The sequence below is a fragment of the Falco naumanni genome, chromosome 4 (assembly GCF_017639655.2).
Source record: "Falco naumanni isolate bFalNau1 chromosome 4, bFalNau1.pat, whole genome shotgun sequence".
In the NCBI taxonomy this organism is placed as follows: domain Eukaryota; kingdom Metazoa; phylum Chordata; class Aves; order Falconiformes; family Falconidae; genus Falco; species Falco naumanni.
The window spans coordinates 80,062,875-80,086,299 of record NC_054057.1 but is presented as its reverse complement, the minus strand read 5'-3'; the positions used below and the strand labels follow the sequence as shown (position 1 = coordinate 80,086,299).

General features: G+C 38.8%; 1 protein-coding gene and 1 long non-coding RNA gene across 6 annotated transcripts; one reads left to right on the top strand and one right to left on the bottom strand.

Annotated features, from left to right (window-relative positions):
• Positions 1–557: 557 nt before the first annotated feature.
• LOC121086661 lies at positions 558–20,980 on the top strand. Of its 5 annotated transcripts, XR_005827424.1 has the most exons (6): positions 558–2,533; positions 2,901–3,019; positions 3,210–3,425; positions 6,058–7,892; positions 9,462–10,280; positions 20,632–20,980. It is a non-coding gene; the product is annotated as an uncharacterized LOC121086661 (long non-coding RNA). The 5 variants fall into 5 exon arrangements; XR_005827422.1 differs by having other exon boundaries at positions 558–3,019; positions 3,213–3,425; XR_005827423.1 differs by having other exon boundaries at positions 558–3,019; positions 6,058–6,163.
• On the bottom strand, positions 17,793–23,056 carry LOC121086660 (small integral membrane protein 10-like protein 2A). Its single transcript, XM_040590670.1, has 2 exons — positions 22,703–23,056; positions 17,793–21,230 (listed from the first exon to the last, which is right to left on the bottom strand). The coding sequence occupies exons 1-2, from the start codon at positions 22,886–22,888 to the stop codon at positions 21,210–21,212; spliced, it is 207 nt and encodes a 68-aa protein (XP_040446604.1). The 5' UTR covers positions 22,889–23,056; the 3' UTR covers positions 17,793–21,209.
• Positions 23,057–23,425: the final 369 nt, after the last annotated feature.

Genomic DNA, 23,425 nt, shown 5'->3' with positions numbered 1-23,425 from the left:
GCGGGCCAGGGTCGAGCTCGCCTGAGGCTGCGTCCTGAAGGGGGACGAGGTGGGTTGCGGTCTCCGAAAAGGACCCCGAGATTTGCCATGTTGCTGCGTGTTCTCCGGTTCCTGTGTGCTCCTTGCTCTTGGGCGCTCCCCCTGCCACAGGGGTCGGGGGGAGCAGTGCGGACGGACGGGGTGCCGGGTTTGTCAGTGTCGGTAACAGAAGCCATGTGCCTACTTGCTGCCCTAGGAGTCAGAGCAGCTGTGGGGGCTTCTGAAGTCCTCGCTGAAGATCTTCAGCGGGGTACCACGGGAGCCAGCAGCCTCCACAGTCTGTGAAGGTAACCAGAAGTGTGCTGGTACAGACGCCTCACCCCTTCCCCTCACCCCTTCCCCTCACCCCTTCCCCTCACCCCTTCCCCTCACCCCTTCCCCTCACCCCTTCCCCTCACCCCTTCCCCTCACCCCTTCCCCTCACCCCTTCCCCTCACCCCTTCCCCCTCACCCCTTCCCCTCACCCCTTCCCCTCACCCCTTCCCCTCACCTTCCTTCCTTCCCAGGCACCACCCCTCTTTTTTTTTCTTTTTTTTTTTAAACCTTTGGTGTCACAATTTTATTCAGAAGGGAAGCTGTGGGAGGAAAGGGTCAGCCAACAGGAAAATATCGGGGTTTTTCATTTTCCTCTGGCGGGCTGGCATGGGACGGAGCACCGTACAGCCCGCTTTGCTGAGAGCTGAGGTCTGGCTCTGACAGCTGCACTGGTGATAAAGCGTTTTACCTCACCTACAAATCATAAACATCACAAACCTTTAAAACACCCCTCTGTAATTCATATTTTAAATTAGACGTTGTCGTAAGTTTAGTAAGTTAGTGCATGGAAAGGATATGATTACATAAACCAGAAGCATTTTGGTAAGAGATTTATTTTGAAATCTGTGTCTATGAAGTGCAATTACAAGATGGTTTTAAAATAAGTCTGAATGCAGATGAACTGACAGTGGGCTTTGAATATTTTTGCACACTGAACAAACTGTTAATTTACATTAGAAGGGAATCTGGTTCATGAGAAAAGTTCTAATTTTATAATTGATCACAGATTGCTTTCATGTCATCTGTGTTGTTTTTACACCTTTTTATAAAATATATTCCTTTCTTTTGCTGTTTTAGATTGTAAGTATAATTTTTTTCCTTCCTTCCTGTATTTCATTTCTTATACTTTTGCTAGACAGCCTGATCACTAATTCTAATAGCAGAGAAGAACAAGTTGTGGAGAACAGTCCTCCCCCCACCAATTCAGTACAAAATTCCTGTTGACTTCATGGAAGCAGAACTAGGTTTTAAAATTCTCCAAGTTAATAGCAAAGATAAAAATTACTTTGTGATGCAAGCAAGATTTGAAAAAAAGTGATCAGTTGGGATATTTTATATAAACTTCATGCTGAAATCAGATAGAACTTAATTATCAACCAGATACATTTTCAGTGTTTCACATTATTGGATATATAGCTTACTCTATTGTAACTTTGAAATATATGTCATTCTGCATTCTCTGGAGAATCTGTTCGTTCCAGTCCTGTTTTAGTAGGATGACTTAGTAATGATACATAGTACAAAAGAGTATTGAAATTTTAGTGTATTCTTCAAGGCTGCCTGTCTCTGAAGTGGTGACAGATACTCCTTAAAACATGAAATTTTCATACATACTGTGTGTATTGTAAATAGGCTTGCTTTTGCATGGACCTGATCCTACAAGTGTTCTAGGCATAAAACTGTTAATTCTGAGTACAAGGTGCTTACTGGACAAAGCTGTTAAATCTTCAGGTGAGATGTGTCATAGAAACTTTTAAGATCAAACCTTTTACCTTGTCTCATTTTCCTGTGTATAAAATGTCTTATGTCTGGCTATAAAGATAACTAGGTCAGGAAAAGACTTTTTTGAAAATGTACAAAATCAACTAAAGAATTACAGTCAGAGTTCTACATCGTAGCTATAGTAGTTCTGCCATAGCAGAACTATTTTATAGTTCTTGGTAATTCAACAGTAACAATGCCACTATAATTTAATATCGGGTAGTTCCTTACCCACAAAAATGCCAGGTAGCAAGACAGGTTACAATATCGGCAAATTTTAGGATACACTCCAGTAAACTATTCTTACTGATGTGAGTAATTCTCTCGCATCTGCTTTGTTTTCTGGAGCTTTGATCATTCTCTTGTTTGAAATATATATGAGTTTTGTTCTTCTCTCTGTATTAATAAGCATTTCAATCAACAGTTTTCTAAAAATTGCTTGATCTCTTTTTTCTTTCTTGCACTCCCTTCTGTAGTCGAAGCTCTATTTTTACCACAAGTGTGGTTTGCCAGTTTTAAATCCACAAGTCTAATCTTCTGTCTTGGAAGAACTTCATAGTCTGTCATTTGTGTAAATAGTAGTCTAATAGCTGGTCTGTTGAAATTATTTTTAGGGGAAGATTGGGTTCTCTCAAAAAACTGCTGTTGGCAGGGTTGGTTCCTTAATGATAAATCTGGTTATTTGCTGAATTTTCAGGTAATACACTTTTTTTTTCCCTCTTTGGATGGTTTAGTATCTGTTATCTGTTTTGATTCTGTTTCTACTAAGTAGTAATTTATCATGTCATTTTTCATTTTACGGGGTTAGGAGCACATCTGTTACAACATTTGTTCCTACACGGAGAGTCAGTGAAGACAACTGAATTCCTTACATCAATTTTTGCAGTCTTAAAAGCTCATAAAATAATAAGCCATTTCTATGCATTTCAGTTTGAACCAGATGCCAAGCAATAGTGAATGAAAATGAAAATTACCCTTAACACCTCCCTTTTTTATTTTTATTTTTTAACAATCAAAGAATTCAGGAGTAGGAAAGCCCACTGATTATCACATCCTTTCCTCAGCCAGAATGGATTCCCTTTTTTCTGGATTGCTCTTTATTGGAAGTTAATGGAAATTCTGAAAAAAACATCTTCATTATTCCTCTTCAGTTTTAGAAAGAAATAAGCTTAATCTTACTTTGGTAAGTTCTCTCTTTCAGTTATGTAAATGTTTAAGTGATGTAACCATTTTATGATGATAGATTTTGTAAATTTTTATTTCTAATCAAAAGCATGAACTATGATGATGTTCATTACGTGAACAGTAATTGGAAAATAGATAGTAACATTGTATTCAAAGGCAAGAAATAAAATTCTGAATTTTTCTCAAAGCAGAAAGAGGTAAACTGCCGTTGTGCCATCAGACTAGCTAGACCTCGGTATCAGACACAGAGATGGAATAATGCACCTTACTGTTGGAAAGAAGAAAGAATCTTTGAAATCTTATAAGGAGGTAGTCATCCAGCATGCAGGTGTTCCCATTTTATTTGTTCAGTCAAGACATCATTAATTTCCCAGTCTGGCGTATTGTGACTTCTGTTAGATTTAGTAAGAAGGATTTTATAGTTACCCTTAAGGAGTGCTGTTAATCTTAAATGCACTAACATCTGTATAGTCTTAAGAATACATTCTTAAATAATGCAGATATATCTTAAAGAATATAGCTATATCTCAAAGAATATAGATACATCTTAAAGAATACAGATGTTGTACAACATTTTGTAACTAGAACTATTTGGTTATTTTACTGTTTCCTCACATAGATGCTCACATTTTTAGAAAAATGGTGCAAGTATTACATTTCCTAAGACAGTATCTTGTTGATAGAATCAGTCACCAATACTCAAGCCATCTTATTAAAGAATGCTTTTGTTTCAAATCTGGATGATCAAACAATTTTTATTTTTTAAGAAGCATTGCCTAATAGTTTCCAGGCAGGAAGGTCTTAGTCCATCATGATGTGGTTTTTTTCTACCCCCTCCCTTTTTTTTTTTATTTATCAGTACTTGAATAAGCTGGTATTCTTAAACCCCTAAGGCAAACTCCTTGACTTCCTCTGTCTGGCAGACGGGTTTTAGCCATGTATTGTTTCTTATGCTGTCACACATATCATATTTGTCTCAGCTGGAAAAACACATTTACAGAAAATCCTGTTTGCTGGTTGTCTTAATGGTTTCAAAAGTGCTTGCATCTTTCATTTAATAAAAAAAAAATTACATGCAAGTATTTTATATTGCTTTGGGGAACATAAAAGCTGAAGCTTAGCAAGTCAAACATCTTTTATGAATGGTGCTTTTTTCTATGGGTAGGAAGCTTGTTCCCTTAAAAATAGTAAAAACCCTCAAAATTAAAAGAGGCTTTTAAGCATTTTGCATGGTTTTTTTCTCCAGGTGAACTTTTAAATCATATCCTGAACTTTATTTGCAGCTTAGTTTTTTTTATTCCAGTTCTTGACATGTGTTGAGGTTGTGGAGTTTTTTTTAAGACTTCCAAATGAGCTTAATCAAATTAGCATCAAATATTACTGGTTTTGGAGGTCACTGCTTGTTTCCATTATGTAATACTGATAGGGGCAGTGGCGAGTCATTGAGTAAAGAACACCAGAATGTCCCAGTGAGGAAAACCAAATGCATTAAAGATTGTGGAGGTCCACCAACTTTGTACTGCTTATGATCTGAAATATGCTTTGCATTAGAACTTGTTCTACCTGTATCAATTATGCATAGTACTAGACACAAGCAGGATGCTTTATAGCATGAAAGCTGTGCCTAAAATAACAGAAAAAGAGGACCTGCATTCAAAGGACATGGGCTGAGGCAGATTGTGAGTGGAATTTTGCATGAAGTTGGAGAGGGTTCTTCTATCTCAGGAAAGTGAAAGAACTTGATGTAAAGTAATTCTCAAAGGAGAGTGCACTGATTAAGACCAGACTCTGTTCCCGCCCTGAGAAGTAGCCACAGTCTGTGAATTCACCTTTGCTGGCTAACTCCAGCCTGAGATGGTTAAATGTGTTATCACATAGCACTCTCCAGTCTCAGCAAGGCCTGGGAATTTGAAATTCCTAATTCATCCTACACTGGGAGCTGTAGCTGGGCTGCAGACCGTACAAGAGTCCTGCTTTAGCATATAGCAGCAGTCGAAGGATTTATTGTAGTAGTGCTGGTAACAGGGGAGGCCCCCACAGTTCCTTCCTCCTCCTCACCCAGCGAAGCCTTAACTCCACAGTGTAACAGTGCTGGCATCCCATGGTCCATACGGCAGCCAAGTGACAAGCTGGACTCACTCATGACATACAGTGTTAGAAGGGTTAGACCAGGTGCTCGTGTCGATTCACCAGTGCGTGTCTCAAATGCAATTGCATATCTCCACGTGAGCTGGCTCAAATCTTGCTGCTGGCTAGTCAGCAATGCACAAACCTGGGTTTAATAAATATGGAACCATAAATTTAGACAGGAGCAGGAACTGGCAAGTAATGATTGTGACTTTTAGTGCCCTCTCAGCTGTTCATGCAACCGTTTGTGAAGCCATGCTGTAAATGAGATCACTCAATCTAGATTTTAAAAATTCTGTCTATAATAATGTTAGACCAGAATTATTCCATTTATTAAGTTCACACTCTGGTCCCACAAACAGTCGCGTTGGCACAATTGCAGCATTGGTAGACTGTGACACACAGATGGTGTGGAAAGAGGGAAGGCAGGCTGCTGGATAGTTACTTTGTCAGTGGGGACAATATCCCTGTCTAATTCCAACCTTACTCTGAAGCACAGACTCTCCATCAGTTTCACTTTCTTATCCCTCATGCTCAAGCCCTTCACAAACTGTGCCTATAGTCAGACTTTTGTGCCTGTTAATGTCTGATCTGTGCATTATTAGATCATCTAATGGTAATAAATTGATCAAGATCAAAGATGAGCATGTAATTGCATTCCTATCAAGATTAGCCAGCCATGATGTACAGTGTTTAGACCAAGCTTTATACTGGGCTTTATACAGGCAGCAGAAGACAGATGATACCAGCTCTTAACATAAAGTCATTGGGAGTAAACAGCTCTCCATTCCTTGTTTCATGAGGGTTTTGTTTTTCAAATAACTTTGTACTGGTGGTTTGAACTTGTACAAAGAATTTTATGCCATGTCACCATCCAAAAACTACATTTGTTGTGTCATGAAATTGCAGTTGTATACTGGTGAGGGTATGCCTTCAGCTTCTCATGTGGGTTGTTTCTGGATACATAGCTCCTGTTGAGTACAGTTGAAAAGGGGAGGTGACTCTTCATTAAAAGGTGACATATATTTTAAATTCTTGCTGTCTCTAACCAAGAAAGGTCCCTGTTTTTGAGAAAGAAAAAGGTCCCTTAAATAATTTCCCTGTCACGGCTATATGTACTGGTTTTAGTCCTTCCATATCCTCATGGATGTAGGGATAATCCCATATGCTTCTATATGAAAACAAAAACGATTTGGTATTTTCTTACCGTAATCGAAGTGTACTTTCAATTTAAAAAGCAGATCTTCACCTTAATTGTCTTTCTCCTGCTGTATTTCTCTTTATAGTCTTAAAGAAAGAAAAACTGTCTCTTAAGTACAAGAAGATGTTAAGCAAGGGAGACTCAAAGCTAAAACTTGGCAAGCACTAAAACAAAGAATTTTTCCAAGGAAATGGAAGAGACAGGTCAAATTAAATCCTTATGTAACTCCATTTACCTCAGTGCAGTTACATGAAGGATTAATTTGGTACCTAATACCTCTGAGGTCAGAAAAGGATTTCTGCGATCTCAATCATTGCAGTAGAAAATAATCATTCTTAAGAAACAAATTTGTAGTTTGTCTGATAGAACTGCCCTTACTATTTTTAGACTATTAATATAATTGTAAAAGAACAATAAGTCTGCAGAACAACAACAAATTAATCTTCATAAAAAGATTAGTACATGATGATTTGCAGCTTACATCCTTAGTAACTTTTTTGTGGGAAAGAGGAATTAATGACAGACTGCTAAAATGGGCAGTGACATCAGGGACAGCTTCTCTTTCTTCTAAGTTCCAAAAGCTTTTCTCCAGTTTGCTGCATTGCAACTTTAACTTTTTCCCTCTGATCTCATTCTTCTCCCCTGACCAACCCTAATTCAGTTCTGCTTTCCCTCTAGTTTTTTTGGGTTCCACTGTGTGTGCAAGGATCTCTGTGGCTTCTCCTTACTGCTATGTTTTCCAAATTTTTCTCCTCAGGCAGAAATATTCAACCTCTTGGGACAGATAAGGGAGAGATGTTTGGCCTCCACCATAATTTCTTTTTAATTTTAAATTTCAATATGCTTAAATTTGAGATGCCTTAAAATAATGCATTTTCACTGTGAGAACCCAGCCTCCATGTGTCAATCTGTAGTACTCAAATATAGCTGAATCCAGAGATTATTGCCATTTTAAAACCTTCTTATGAAACATTAACACCTGCCTCCCTACCTCACTCCAAAATTCAGGAAATACTTTTAATATCAGTATGTTAAAATGTTTTAATACTGTAATATAAGAGCATCCATATAGTATATTAGTGCAGTGAAATTGAAGTCAACAGTCTATGTCTTTTTGATTGTTACCAACATGCAACTATCAGTTTTAATACAGAGGAAAGGATCTGTGTATACATGCTTATAAAGATGTGAAAATACAAAGGCATTTATTGAAAATGGACAAAACCAGGAAGATGATAAAATAGCAGAAGGAAGTGGCCTCAGATATAAAAATTTTTTCTTTGTATAGCAGAATTTATCACTAAAAGCTAAGGTTGGCAAATTGCCATGCTTCAGATAAGCAATGTAATGTAAAAAAAAATATTTACTTAGTGTACAAAATACAATAGACACATTTGGAAAACTAATGTCCTACAAAGTAAATCAATTAGATAATTTTTGTTTCCTTTTTTTTTGTGTGTCTTTAAAAGCTTCGTTATATTTTCAATTTCCAGCAATCTCAGTTGTACAGATGCAAGCTCTCCTTTAAAGGTGTCTAGATCAGGTATGCCATTCAGCAGAATGTAGAAAAATTCCAAATATCCAAAATTAAATAAAGATGGTGAAGAAATATTTTGAAAGTGGAAGATTTGCTTTCAAATTAGCACCACTATTAAAGCATGTTTTATAGAAAAAATGATTCACATATTTAAAATAGCTACTGCACAATTTTAATCCGTAAAGCTACTCAAGTAAATGTGTACTGCTCAGCATTTTCACACTAGATAAAGAATTATTTTTTTTAACCTAGTATCTTCTCCATTTCCTTATATGTTTGTGGGGAAAAATCAAAAGCTTTAGGAAATATATACCTGAAAGACTTTCACATAAAAGTTTTTTTGATCTTCTGTTGACTGAGAACACTTCAAATGCATGAGAATCTAGAGTATATAGTTCAGTTATTGTACCAGCTGAGAACAAGTGACTTCTTTTCTGCAAGGGTGTTTTCTCCTCTCTGGCCTGATAAGGCCTGCATTCTGGTATTCCAGCTATAAGAGAAGCTGTTTCACTAGAAGATGGAGAATAAGCACAGCTAAATTATCATGACTAACAAAATCATGCCCTTGCTCTTTATTCCCACCTGTAAGGCTTTTCCAGAACTTAGCATGTATGGAGGGCTGCAAACCTGAAAAACGAGATGGCAGATAACTTCAATTAAAACAAACAGATAATTTTTTCAACATCTTCATCACATTTGCAAGATAAATAGACTTATCTGAGTCCTATTTATATTCTTAAATAATGTCTCTCTCTCTCACAGTGAAAACCTTTTGAACTTGTTGACAAGAATCGTTAATCTCCCTCATAGACTAAATTATTCCATGAAGTATTTTTAGGCATTTCTTATATTTGAATCTTCGGTGCCCTGCTTGCTTCTGCAGAATTTCCAGATTCATTCTTTATGAAGAACAGTAGCCTGGCAGTTCTTTTTCTAGCTGCTGCTTTTTCCTGAAATGGTCTGGACTTTCTGCATAACTTGTACAAAGCTTTCCTTTCTATAAATGTTGTATTTCATTCTGTTCTAGTAAAGCTGAGATATACAGATATGAGTTAAAAAAAGATAAATTATTCTTCAAATTCTTCAGCTAAAATAATGAAAAGCTCTCTTGAAACTATTAGAAAGGAGATAATATTGTTTCTATTAGTTTATGAAACTGCAAGTAATGACAGATAAATGCAGATAAGGCAGTCTTCTCAGAAATCTAAACTGCTAATCAATTAAAGATGTTCTTCCAGAATGCTGACCGTAGGCAATAGGAATGAGTAAGGCAGTATCTTTATCACACTGGGACTTTGGAAGATCCATATTAATTTTAGAATAATCCAACAGAAAAGAAAGGTATGCTTTTACCATGCTTCGTGTAGCTCTTGGGGATGCATTTCCATTCTTTGCTACTGGACATTTTATCATTTATGGAAAGTACTTAAGCAGAAATTTATTCTTGAACTAAACAAACAAAGATATTCATGCATGTCTATGTTTATATGTAAATATTTTTGTATGGTTATATACATGCAGTCAGAAAACTACAATTTCATATTTTATGTTAATGAAATGGTATTTTATCTCTAGATCACAAGGTTAGAGGTATGCTGGGAGTATGATGAGCAAGAGATTCTCTGAATGCTGCTACAAAGCTGGTGTGGATATACTGCATCGGTTTCAGTCCAGTTTTGAACAGAGGCATGTCCACTCATGTTCAATAATTGGTTGAATAATGGGAACTCCTTTTTTATTTCCTTACAGAGCCCATTAGCAGAAGTTTAGATGCAGACTCCACCTGAGTTTGGAGTCTGCCTCATTAAAATAATTTTTCCTCCCCTTCTGCTAACAATCAGCAATTGTTTAACACTTCTGTAGTACTTCTTTGATAAAGCCACCGGTAATAACAGCAAATTTAAAAAATGTCATGTAAAATCTCCTTGAATTATTGAATTTACTGTTAGTTGGGGTGTCTTCTGTTGTAAGTGGAAATTACAAGGAGACACTCTGTTACTACTATGCTGATGTTTGTGTCAGTCACAACGCCCTTTAGAATAACTGGGAGAAACTGACTATGGATTCTTCCTTACTGTAATAAGAAATTACTACAACATAACAATGTTTGTCAGATCAATTTGAAAGAATTTGTTGTGATTTAAACTGTGAAAAGAAAAAGACCTCTGAAAATATTTTTTCATACCCATTTCTTGTAACAGCCTAATTTATTGTAAGGACTTTCTAATTAATGTAAATTGGTGTGACTTCATTAACTCACCGTTTTAAGAAGATAGCCCAGTATATTTTCTTGATCATTAGTAGTAGATAAAAATACTAAACTTTATTTCTTTAACTGCAGCACCTACATCAAGCAACTGAACTTAAAGTAATGAAAGAGCCAGCAGATCACAGGTGAGCAAAGTGTAGTGGAGAAACAAAAAAATTAACATTTAATACTTCAGGGGAAAAAACCCCAAAACAAAGTAATACTTACTTCACATAAGCTGTAATAACTTTGTTAACAATGACTTTGTGCAGTTCATATGAGAATATCTAAGATTAAAAAAGAAGTGACTAAAGCTATGTAAAAATTCTTAGCAAAATCTGTTATCAGTTTATAAAGTAGCAAATTATACCATTTTATAAACTGGAATTCCTAGGAGTTTTCTCTGTTTGAGAAGACCATCCAATATGCTCTAACTGTGGACATTGTGTATTTTATTTTTATAGCTCTCACTTGGTAAATGCTGATTCTTTGTTTCAAAATAATACACGTATATTTTAAGATTGGTTTTCTATGAGGAGTACAGTATTTGGAAAGTATGCAATGAATTTCAGAGCATTTCAGGAACATGGTATTGTCTCCATTTGAATTGCTAGGATAATTGGCTGTTGACAATATATTGGCTGTACTGTCAACAGGCCTGGACATTTAACCTGGCCTAAACTTAAGGATATTCCCCTTAAACACACAAGTCCAAACCTTGTAGTTTCATTCAGATAGGGAGATCTTCATGCTTACAGAGCTCTGATTAAGTTGACAAGGCTGGACATCAGTACTGATCTTGTGTGATTGGATTACAGGATTGAAGCTGTGATTTGTCCTACTAAAACCACTTTAAGTTACTTAAACAGATGAATCCTACTATCAGATTTCTTTTCTTATTACACTTTCTGAAATGGAAAAAAAAACCACACGAAAACCTTGCTTCCTTTCTCCACATCTTTACGGGACTACTTCACCTTCTAGTTGTGCGTTACTGTAAGGTGTATACAGGCTGGAAGGACAACAGAAATAACTCTGGGGGAAAATAGTAAAATCGTCATTTTCCTTTTCCATAAAATGAATGTAAAATATCCGTGCTTTTTCATTTCCTCTGAGCCCATTCTCAGTCCTTATTTAACCCCACCCCCTCCATGGGATTTGAACTATTTGACAGAGTTCCTGTTACAAATGAAAATCAGATCCTATCTGTCTTGCCTGAAGTTGTGATTCACATCATCTCTTCCCATGTTTCCGGCAAAATGACCGGAAAATGTTCAAAGCACTTTTTTTTTCTTGGTTAGTCATTTGTTTTTTCTCCTTGAATTTATTCCCTGCCTCTTAGGTTTTCTATGTTAGGTTGAGAAGAGTCAGCTTGTCGATGTCATTATCTATCACAGCCAGAGTACCTGCTAGGAGGCAGAAGTGCAGTTCCCTCCCAGGCAGATCAGCTGCTGAATTTAACAGGCACATGTGAGTAAAAAGATTTACCTGAGGTATTTTCACGAATAAAAGCATTATTTTATGGTAACTAAAGTAACAATTGCAATATAGAAAATTGAATCAAACCTTTGAATAATGCTGTTTCAATAGGGGCCTTCAGGAAAAACACTTCCTATGTGAGGAAAGAGAAACTGCTAAATCATCCATTCAGGAACAGCTACAATGCCTTATGACTACTTTATGAAAATATATTAAAATTAACTGTAAATTGAGCACGTAGTGAAGAAGGTTGATGAACTGACCATAACAAAACATCCAGCAATGAAAATCTCTACAGACTTCTTGCTTGCTGGCACTGGCAAGTAAGTAGTTTAGCTACATAGAAAGAAATCAGAAGATACACTTATCAACTGGAAAGGAATGATTGTAAACCAGAAAGAAAATGTGAGACACAGCTCTGTAAATTATGTCTGACAGTGACAACACAGACCAGACAGCTTTTATTTTAACTAACAGATTGTTGGGAACACATACCATATAGCAAATCGAAGGACTTGAAACCTGCTGTAGTCTGTACAGATGTTCTCACTCAGAAAGCAGCTAGAGTGAACAGAAGATAAAAGGAGGCTGCCCAACTTTGCAAAAGGTTTGAATTTTTATTCTGTCTTGACGAGTAAATCTAGTTTTTGTGGTAGGCTGATTTTCAGCCTGATAGAAAATTCAGCATCTACAAACCTGACCTAAAATGACAGACACCACAAAGTGTACAGGCAAGCTCTTAGAAAGGTGCTATACAGTAACATAATTTTTTGTTGTGGGTTTGTTTTTTTTTTTAATTTTAAATGCTTTTATATCAAAGGAGGGGAGCAAAGACCAGAAATTGGAAACTTAATTATTCTAACTCGGGAGCAGGTCATACGTGCTTGCAGGCAGTGCACAATACTTGGAATGCAAGGCTAAAATCTGACAGGCAATTTAGGAATCTCTGCTGTAGACTGTTTTTATTATACGAAGCAAGACAGGATTACTGAGCTCAGAAGGGTTATTTGTGAATAACTTCCAGCTAAAGTGATTAAGGGCTCCAGCCTCTAGGCCCAAAAAAAGAGCATCAAAAACATCCTGCTTGTCATTGGTGCTGGCTTTTTGTTCAAGCAAGAAGTGAGCATTTGACTTCTGTGTTCGTTTTGGTCCTCTGCCCTTGAGGATACTTTCAACAATACATAATACTTGAAAGAATTCCAAAATGTGTTTGGGTTTGGTTGTTGCTTTTTTTCCCCTCTCCTTTCTTTGAACTATGAGGTTAAAGATAACTAAAGAAGTATGTTGATATGTCTAGAAAATATTTGTTATAGTAGACATAGCACTTCTAAAGCTGAAAAGACTTAAAAGCACACTGCAGTTCTTGATAACAAGCCCCCTATCCAATATTTTCTTTTTTTAATGGAAGGTAAAGGACTCCATCCACTTCTTAAAAATCATCTCTTTAAGAAATGTGAGTATCTTCAGCAGAATCTGGTATTTGTATTTGGTTTGAGATTTTGGTGGGGTTTTTTCTTTCAATTTTAAGCTGCTATCATATCTGCCAGAATAGGGAAGAGCCAAGAAACATACTGAAGAGGTAAATATTGTGATGGGTCTAAATTGCTAAAAGGTTCTTCTGGCAATCTCTTACTTGCGTACAGGAAATCTGGGCTCCTGTACAGAGAAGCTGCTTTTGCAGAGTTCTGTACTTAGGAGATGAACAAAGACGGACTACCACAAAGTAGCATAGTAGGCCACCAACTGGAATCTGACTTCAAAACACTTCAAAGCTTAACAGGAAGAGATTTGGATATGCACATGGTAGCATGTTTGTTCCTGAGTTTATTTGCAAAAGTTTTTGGAGTTCCTTGAAGTTCCCCATGTACTGCAGGTATCATGCCTATTTATATAAATAAATATATATAAAACTACAGGTAAACCAGCTGAAAGTAGTGACAACATGAGTAATTAAGGCCAGATCACATCAGCGAGGTGGCTGGAACATCATGGGCAGCCAAAGAGGTTAGAAACTGTTACTTCACTGTGTACTGCAAATTCCAGAAGCAATGAGGAATCTACAGTGAAGCAGAGAGCGCACTGATAGCCCTTTCTTAACTGTGGATGTCTAACCATCTGCTAAAACTTCACAGACCTTTAGATGATTACAGTCATTTTTCTCTGCCTCCTCCTTCCTTTTTTATGTTTAAATGCATGCTTTAAATGAAAATACGCTTTCTGCATTCATGATTAAGAAAAACACTACATGTTAATTTTGTACTCAAGGTATCAGCCATTTTTCCAGGGTTGTCAATAACATTTCAGAATAAATAGAGCACATAACAACATACTTCATCAAAAAGTATCACTTGTGGCACCAAGGAACCCTGAAATCAAACAAAACCAAAGTTAATTATGTCTTTTGAGTCTAGAATCAAAAAGTCATTGATACCAACTTTGTGAAGAGAGAGCTGAAAAGTCAGTGGTTTCTGTTAGTTTTTTTTAATTAATCTGCATTAAGCAGGTGATACATGTTTATTCCACTCCTTTAATGTGAATATTTTAATCAGCAAAAAGGTGTGACATATCTGTTAATACCAAGGTGATTTTAACCCTGAAAAGAAACATCCAGCAATGTTATCCTGACTTTGCAAGAGAGTCGCTATGGCCATTCTACATATTTAGCATAGTTTCAGTTAGAAGGGGAAAGCAAACCATGTTGCAAGATTAGAGCTAGTTATTTAGGAAATACCTTGGGACTAGATTGAATGTAACTGGCTTGTTAAGGTGTGTCACAAAAAGAAAAGCTTGCAAAGGATGCCAGTGAATGAATATTGGTGGCTTAATGTGATTAAGCTAACCTAGACCTCAGATACCAAGTTTCCAAGGCCAAGCATAAAGCATTTAGCTCTTCTCACACAGGTTTTAAATTTGTTTGGTGTTCAGTAAAACACATCTCTCAAATTGCATCTCTGAAAGAGCGCTCGCTGTCTGACTGTGTTGTCAGAAACATGATCTCTTTAAGTACATCTGTACAATTTATACAGTGAAAAATTTGAATAAGCAGCACCAAAACTAGCTCTTTGGTTAAGCACAGACAGAAGATAATTTTTAGAAAGATTTTTATTTCTTTTTTTTCAAATAGCTTGATAAAACCCATCAATTGGTACTCAAGAGTTCAATTGTAAACAGTTACAATACATTACCACTGCGTATTGATTTTGTACATTAGCCTATTTGCAGTGAAAATCCGTAAGACAAGTCAAAGTCAGCGTATTTATGAACTGAAATGCACTGTACTAAGAAAAAACAATGCTTAAAAGACTGATGTTTAACTCCCTCCTGTGGTAAAGTGAGCAGCATCACAGTCAACAGCTTCTGGAAGCTTAAATAGCACTCTATATTATTCAACAAGTCTGTATTGACCTCATTAGGACAATGGGTTTCAAGTTTACTACGGAAACTCATCTCACAAATTAAAAAGTGTTACAATAAATTTCTAAAATTCGTACTAAGTTGTAAACATCTTTCTCTGGAACAAACAACAATGGTTTGCACCAGCCTTCTCCATCTCCCACAATGCAATAATAATAAAAAAATCAGGGCCAAAGACCAAGGCCATAGACTACAGTTGTTCTGTGTGGATATTAGCACAGTTTACAGGATGCATTAAGTGTCAGCATTTAAAATTGATGTTAGTCACCAGCAGGTAGCAGAACCCATTTTCAAGGAAGTTCATGGTACACTCGAAGTGATGGATCAGGCACTAAGCATTAAATATACCTACTTTTAAGAACAAAAGCTTAAATTACATCTAGGTACTTTTATATGTGATAACAGGTAAAATTGACTACAAACAGAAAATTAAAGAACAACAATACTTTTACAAGTTGGGGTTTTAACCATTTTGCTACAGGTTTATACAGATCTTCCACAAATAAGGAAGAAAAGAGATTTGCAAACATATATTGAGATCTTAAATACCTAAATAAACTGGCTCTTTTCAAAGCAGATTTTCTTTCTGGAAGTCCCTCTGGCTGTTTTCTAAAATGTTGTCGCTTCTAAATTTATTTCATCATTAACAATGAAATAGTCATCTACTTGGTCTGAATCTTGTATCACCAATTCCAAAAAGACTACAATAATTGAGATTTTGGAATGCAATATAGGATTAATTTCAAAATACACACCAACAGGATTTACTTAGTGCAGGGTGGTAAAGGATATCATTATTCTAGCACTTCTGTATTACTCTTGCTGTCCCACTGTCAGCAGATTGATAACCATGTCCTTGTATTTAAGTATACGTGAGCTGATCATAAATATTAGTGTTTTCATAGGCAAGAATTTGTTTATTTGAAAATTCTATCGAATGCAGATCTTCCTTGAAGGTTAGAGGCTTTGAAGGCTGAAATATTGAAAGGGGATTCATCACCAATATTTTTAAAAATCCTAGAAAGTTCCCCCCCAGTTTTTGACTATGCATCACAGAAACAAATGTCAGAACACATTTCATTCTATGCACTCTTGGGGGAGGGGGGGGGAAGTATTTCAAAATATCAAAAGTACATCCATGTGAATTTTTCAAAGTTATATTAATAACTTAAAAACCTAAGGAGTATTGAAGCTGGGGTACATGTAAGTTTTGACCTCAGTGTTTGATAAGCCCCGAATTCTAGCTGCTATTCTCAGCTGACAGAGGTACTACAAATTGGAATTAAATATTGGGTTTTAATCAGAGCACCTGTTTTGAAGGGGAAAAGCAGAAATAATGTCACATTGACTACCTGTTGCTCTGTCAGATATACATATCTGTCATACACCCTGATGGCAGACTATGGATGCTTCACATCTCTACTTGGTTTTTGTCAATTTGTTATGCGTAATTACAGGGGAGAGTTTCTGAAATGGAATATAGTATCAGCATATGCTTATGCTGAGAAATGATGGCGAAGAGAAGGAAAATACAAGTTAAGACCAGGCCATAAAACCAAAAGGAACAACTCTACAATAAGATGATATTATCAGGAGAGTATGTAAAAGCTTGCTTCTTCCAAAAATTAAGTGTGTATACCTATAAGGAGGGGCGATGGAGAAGAAAAGGAGAAAGAAAGCGAACTTTGGCAAAGTTTAAGAAAGTGCAGTCTTTACAGTTCTAAAAAACCAACACCAAAAAAAACCCCAACAAACAAAAACACCAAATCCCAAACAAAACAAAACGATAAAATAACAAGAAAAACCCCAACAGTCCAACACTGAAAAAGCAAAAGGCTAAAAAAAGTCTACATGTAAAACTGTCTCATGGTGCATGATGATGCAAACACACAGTTTCTAAGATTGCACTAGCTAATATCACAGAGAAGTACAACACCATCTCTACTGCATTTTGCATTGTAATGTCAGAAAGTAAATACGCATTTGCAAAAGCATTCCAACATTATACTGTGATAAAACACTTTCTATCTACATGCAGAGGTCTGCACACATACATTTAAAAGTATATTTTCTTTTTCAAAGCAGTACACCATATAGTAAATTTCCACTCAAGTGTACATTTAAGGGAAACTACTAGGCAATTCTCTAAATATTGAATATTTTCTTACTTAATTCCTTTTCTAATAGCAGAAATAGAACTCTTCGCTATGTAGCACAGGAAGGGTCTGGATACGGATCAAGGAAATTTTAGAAAGCATGAGTGTGTTCAGTAGAACCCTGACATATTGCTTTGAGACACCTCTTCCCAACATCAACAGGAGGAGCAGAGAGGAACTGGAAATACAAAGGCAACTCCTGGTTCAGTATAAAGGTCCCTTACTAAAAATGTTTTTCTTCCATGCTGTAATAATCATCCAAGACAGTCTCAGCCCTAACAGCACATTTGCTCAAAAAGGCTTTCCACACCTGATTTACTGAAGCCACGAAAATCCATACAAACTGGTTCTTAGCTGAGACACCTTCCATCTTCTGAGATGAGTTAATATCAAAGCATTTGTAGGAAGAGAACAGTAGCCTAAACCGTGTAGCATTTGATTTATACATAGTTTCAAAGGATTGCCCATCCTTCTGGTTCACTGTTCTCCCCCCAGACAGTAAAAGCCATTTGAGCATTGTCGCCACCAGTCAAACATTTCTATTAGTGCAAGAACAGCGCTTTCAATTTATGGCCTCCCTATGTTTAAAGTGCAGTATATTACATGAGATTTTAACATACCAAACTATCCTTTATTTGAGTTTCAGAAGGAATGTTCAAGTTAGAAAGTTACCTTTTAGGTTTTAAGCAATAAAATCCAAGGCAAAGTACATTAAAATGGATTAAATCCACTCACTTAAGACATATTATTTATATTTTATGTTCAATTTACATATAATATACAAAAAAATCCATCATTTCGCTTAGCTGTATTGTATCTATTTAAAGTGATCCTGTAGTAAGTGATTAAAGGCCACTCAAGGCAAATTTTGCTTAAAACTGGACATACAGTGATACATAGCATGATTCAGCATTCCAAGATCCACTCCTGCACAGACTTGTCATCAATAGAGATAGCCCTTGGCACCCCACTGTACACACATTTAAATTCTAATTTACAGGTGGTTTCTCTCATGTTTTGTTGTTGTTTCCTGTCCCCCTCTTTTTTTCCGCCCTTTAAAATCACCATGAAGACTAGGGGTGTTAAAAACTGGATTAATTCTTTTATGCCTTTAGCTACTCCTCTTGCCTATTAACCTGACAATATCGCCTACAAGTTTTTGTTGTATGTAACTGTAGTTCCCTAAATATGTGGTTACCAAATGATTTGCCAAGCAGAGAATCTTCCAGGTCAAACCATTTAGCTGAACAAAGTCTCAAGTAACAACTACAGATACAGCTGTGCCAATCTGTAAAGTTCAGGCATTCAGTTGTGGATGCAGGGTTGTGTTCATGTGCAAGTTTAAAAAAGCAGCTCACCATACAGGAAAAGGGTATTTCTTTACCTGTACAGCTAGTTACAGAGATTAAGATGCAGTTGCACCATGTTTTCTTTAGCCATCAAGCCAGCTTAAATGGGCTGTAACCCCTCCCCACCTTCATTCCTCTACCCTCAGCTCTGCCAAGTGTTTTTTTGGGTCAAGCTGTATGCAGACAACAGCCTAACACCGTAACTCAAATAAGCCACAGACTTTTGCAGAAGTGTCTTTGTGGTGTTTTGGGGTTTCAGATCTACATCACTTCAGCAATCTTGATCCACAAACGCTTGTGTCAATACCACTGCAAGGCTGATAAACTGCAGCAGTGGAGATGGCAGTGAATAGTATGAATGGCTTAAGAGGAAACTGTTGTCAAAATAATTACTTACAACATGTAATCCATTATTATTTTGAGGTTTTTGATAATTTTGTGACAGGTAATCATCATCAAAATTCTAGAAGTTAAACAATTAATAAAAGTACACACCAGGGAAAAAGTTATTTTCTAAATTAAAGGAAACTGATTTTTATCTAACATCCAGAAGAAATAGCCAGCCAATGGGAATAAAAACATAACATACGATTTAACATAAAAAGCAGTATATCTTACTTCCAGCACTCAAATAAGATTAAGAAATTCCAACATTTCTCCCCATAAAACTGATAACCAGCATCTCATCTTCATAATCAAGGACTTCTCCATGCAAATGTGCTAACACCCAACTAAACATCATGTTAGAAACTCTACTGGCTTTCCAGGTGAATTCAGTTCAAACTGAATGCAACATCACTTACTCTCTTTCCAAAATGAACCAAGCTAGCTAGCAAAAAGGATACTTGGTGCATGAATCACTGGCATGACTTTACTCTGCATTAAGTCCTAAATTTTAACTCAGAGTGAAGGGTGAGCTGAAAACACATCCTAACTTACCATATAAATACCTTCCTCTTTAGGTAAACCCCTAGAGCACATAAGCCCACCAGCTCCCATGTTGAGAATTTTGGACACCAAGTTCAAATTTTGACCTACTGCACAATGAGCTTCTCCATCTAAGTGCCGACATAAGCTTATTCCTGCAAATTCTTATTCACAGGCTCTATCGATTCCAACATTCTTGCTCCATTCTTTGCCAAACCCCGTTGTCAGAAGTCTGTCCCAAAGCCAAAGTCAACAGGCCCAGAAATTATTACTATGCTTCAGTGATAACAATAACTTTTTCAAGGGAAGAAAACATTCTTTTAGAAAATTGTTTATAGTGTCTGTTGTACCTCAATAAAGCTCATGAGATAACCTTTAAATCAGAGCAGTACCATCCCTGAAAAGAAACACTGCTGAACAGCCTTCCAGTTCAAAGTGTTTTAAGGTCTGATACATTAATTACTGTTGGATTCAGAGCAGGAGTTCAGTTCTCTAAGAAACAGTTTAATTGGAAATGGTTGTAAATAGTAGCCAAACTACTCCACTAATACAAACCCTAGAGAAAACAAAGGATCTGTGCTGAACTATCACATTGGGTTCTAGTCTAGTGTTAATGGCAGACCTGCAGAAGTCCCAGAGTTTTGAGATTACACAGTTCTCTCCACCCAGATGCAGATATTCTTTACAAAAAAAGTCCCTATTCTTCCAACAGCCAGTTTTACTAGCAATTACACGAGTATAATTTTTACTTTAGTTGTCTACTTCTCACTAAAACCTGAACTGCAACCTTGTCTCCATTATTTAACTTTCTATTAATGTTAAAAATAGTAATTATTAAAATCTTAGTACTTTTTTACCTTCGCTACTGCATACCAGAGACCTGCTAGTGCAAAAGCTAGCACAGAAATTACTATCTGTATGATGTAAAAATGATTAGTCACATATTGTATATTTGAAAGCATTTGCTTGTATCCAAATGTTTGCTCTGAAGATACAAGGTTTAAGTAACAAAGAAAAAACCATGGTTTCTGGTTGTTTAAGAGTCCCATAGAGTATTCATTCCGTGAGGCAACTGGAATAGAATCGAGATCAGGAAGTCCACCAAACTCCAACTCTTTAAGAAATGCAAGCTGCAATTCATTCTCTTCACTACTGCTCATTTCTAATTCCAGAAACTGCAGTGTTTTATTATACTGCAAGCTTCCCAGCCAGAAGTGTGCAAAACATACAGAGTTGTCTCCTGGACAGCATGGGCTAAAGTCTCCAGCAGAACTACAAGCTTTCTCCAGCCAGCCCATTACTGAAACACTATTGATGCAGTGAGAAACCCCATTAAGACTGTCTTTCCCAGGAGAAAAATGCAGATGAAATGAATCCTTCCAATGAGCAGCTGCACTTGAGTTCCCCCCTGCTGATTCACTCAAACTCAGAGGCATTTCCTTGCCAACAGAAGGCAGAGGTATAGTAGTAAAGAGAGAACAATTCCTGGTGTTAAAATAAAATAATTCTTGTAAACTGCTACTATGATTTTGAGAATTGTTCAACATGGAATGCATGTGTGTCAGGTGAGCTGCTGCCTTGTGATGATTTGGGCCACTGTCATGTACTTGTTTCTGCTTTAAATCTTCTTTCTTCATACTCCTAGAGACAATGAGCATAGCTTTGCTGTTTCACGACAGGCTGAGTTTGAAGAAGAGTGCGATGGACTCTAGTTGCAGCATACAGTGCAAGCAGCACACCAAGTCACAAGTCAGTGGATCTCAATATGGACCTAAAGAGAAAGAATGCAGAAAGTTACTACACTGATACTTGAGTTTCTTGGTGCCCAGTATATACAGAAAAAAAATAACATAAAGAAAAAGAATAACCCAACTGCAGAAAGTACCAGTAATCCAAACAGACGAGTCTCCCTACAGGCTGCTTGAGCACATCCGAAGGGGTAGGACTACACCCAAATAGAAACTTTCTGCTGTAGTTTCAGTTTAGTCTGCTACAAACTCTCTTTTGCTAACAGGCATCAAAGTGAGTCAGCAAACAGCAGCTAGGAGGATTTGCTGTGTAACAGTACCATTTCCCTTCACCAATAGAAATGCAGACTGCACCCGATTAGAGGCTTAACATTAAAGGGAGATATTTAAGTAATCTCCCTGTAAACTGAAGCCCATGCTGAAATCAGGCACGTAACACTGGAAATCAGCAATGTACCACGCACAGGTCCCCAAAGGAAACTGGTCAGACTGGCTGCACCAGCAGTTGGAGGGTATTGGCTATACTGCAGTCAAATGAGAAGATGATGTTTTTACAAGAGAACTATTATGTAGCAACACAGATAACGAGCAAAGGCAAGGCGTTCCCAGCCACCAAGGTTACTCGGCTATGTGTACAACTTCTGGCTCAATTTCAAGCTTCAGAACTGTAGGACGAGTCCCAAAAATAAAACCGAGACACCACATTTTGACCTCTTCCTATTTCAACTTACCTTTCGCAAGTCACAAACTGCAACCAGACTTGTCTTTCAGCACTTGGCCACTAGCCAGATGCCCAAACTGCCACGGCAGCTATGTTTATGAGGAGAAAGAGTGTCAAATCTGTGGCCAGACCAGATGTTTGTTGTCATGGCCCACAGCCTGCTGCTGCTGCCAGTTCAGTTAAAAGTACAGCTTTTGTTTCATCACAGCGCCTGTGAAACTTCACCCCTACCGAGGGTGAAAGTGCCTGCTGTCTTTAGGTCGGAGCTGTTTTAGGAGTTCCATGTTTTATAGAAACGGGCTCATGATGGGAGAGATGCAAATTCAATTTGAACTGTCATTTTCATGCAATGACATTATTATTTTCATGCAATGACATTATTATTTAAAACTACCACTACGTTCTCCCTGCTACAATTACTGTTGACTTTAGAAAAAAACCCAACCAACCACCAAACCGATGAAGGGAATGGTTTTCTTCACTCCTCGCAGGGTGTCGAGAACGGACTATCAAAGCGCACGTACTAGCAGTTTATGGTCCGCCTTTAAGGTCACCGCGGCTGGGTGACAGCAGCCCGCTGGAGGTGGCAAAGCGGCAAGGGGGCTCCGACATGCCGCCGGGTGACACCAGGGAGCGCGGCCCCTCCAGCCCCGGGAGGGGACGCGTCACCGCTGCTCAGGGGGCAGCGCCAGCCCAGCCCCCCCGCCCCGCACTAAGAGGCGGGACAAGGGCCCTGCCCCGACCCCCCCCCGCCCCCAGCCCCGCGCCGCCCACCTGCAGCCGCACGTTGAGCATCATGGAGGCGACGATGTAGAGGTAGGGGAAGTTGATGCGGAGCTTCCAGGCCAGGTCGAAGAAGATGAGGAGGGTCCTGGTCAGCCCCTTGCAGAACACCCCGTAGGACCTGGCCGCGGCCGACTGGGAGAGCCTGGCAGCCAGGGCGGACAGAACCGCCGCCATATACCCCCGCCCCCGGCCCCACCGGGCCCCGCCGCCGCCGCCCCCTCCCCGCGCCCGGCGGCAGCTGTCGCCAGCGGGGAGCTGCCCTCCGCCGGCCAGGCGCGGGCGGGGCCGCCACCCCTCGCCCTACGTCGGGGCGGCTCGCGCCGGGATGCCGCAGCGCGCTGACGCGCGGCACGAGCCCCGCCCGCCCCCGCCGCGCATGCACACAGGGGCGGCACCGCGGCCCGGTCGCCTCCCGTCACGGCCCGGCCCGCCCCAGCGCCTCCCGTCACGGCCCGGCCGCCTCTCCTCACGGCCCGGCCCGCCCCAGGGCCCTCCCCTCGCGGCCCGGCCACCTCCCCTCGCGGCCCGGCCCGCCCCAGCGCCCCCCGTCACGGCCCGGTCGCCTCCCCGCGCGGCCCGGCCCGCCCCAGGGCCGTCGCCTCACGGCCCAGCCCCCTCCGCAGGCGCGAAGTCATTCCGGGAGCGCTGGAGAGCCGCTGGGATCCTGAAATCCGCTTCTCGCTGCGCTGGCAGCGGGGGAGGAGGCGCCCG

What these genes read in the sequence shown, in the direction of transcription:
- LOC121086660 (XM_040590670.1), bottom strand. Translation starts at nt 22,888, where the DNA reads ATGGCGGCGGTTCTGTCCGCCCTGGCTGCCAGGCTCTCCCAGTCGGCC. An exon ending in TGCTCAACGTGCGGCTGCAG is followed by an intron (nt 21,231 to 22,702) that starts GTGGGCGGCGCG and finishes CTTTCTCTTTAG; the next exon opens with GTCCATATTGAGATCCACTG.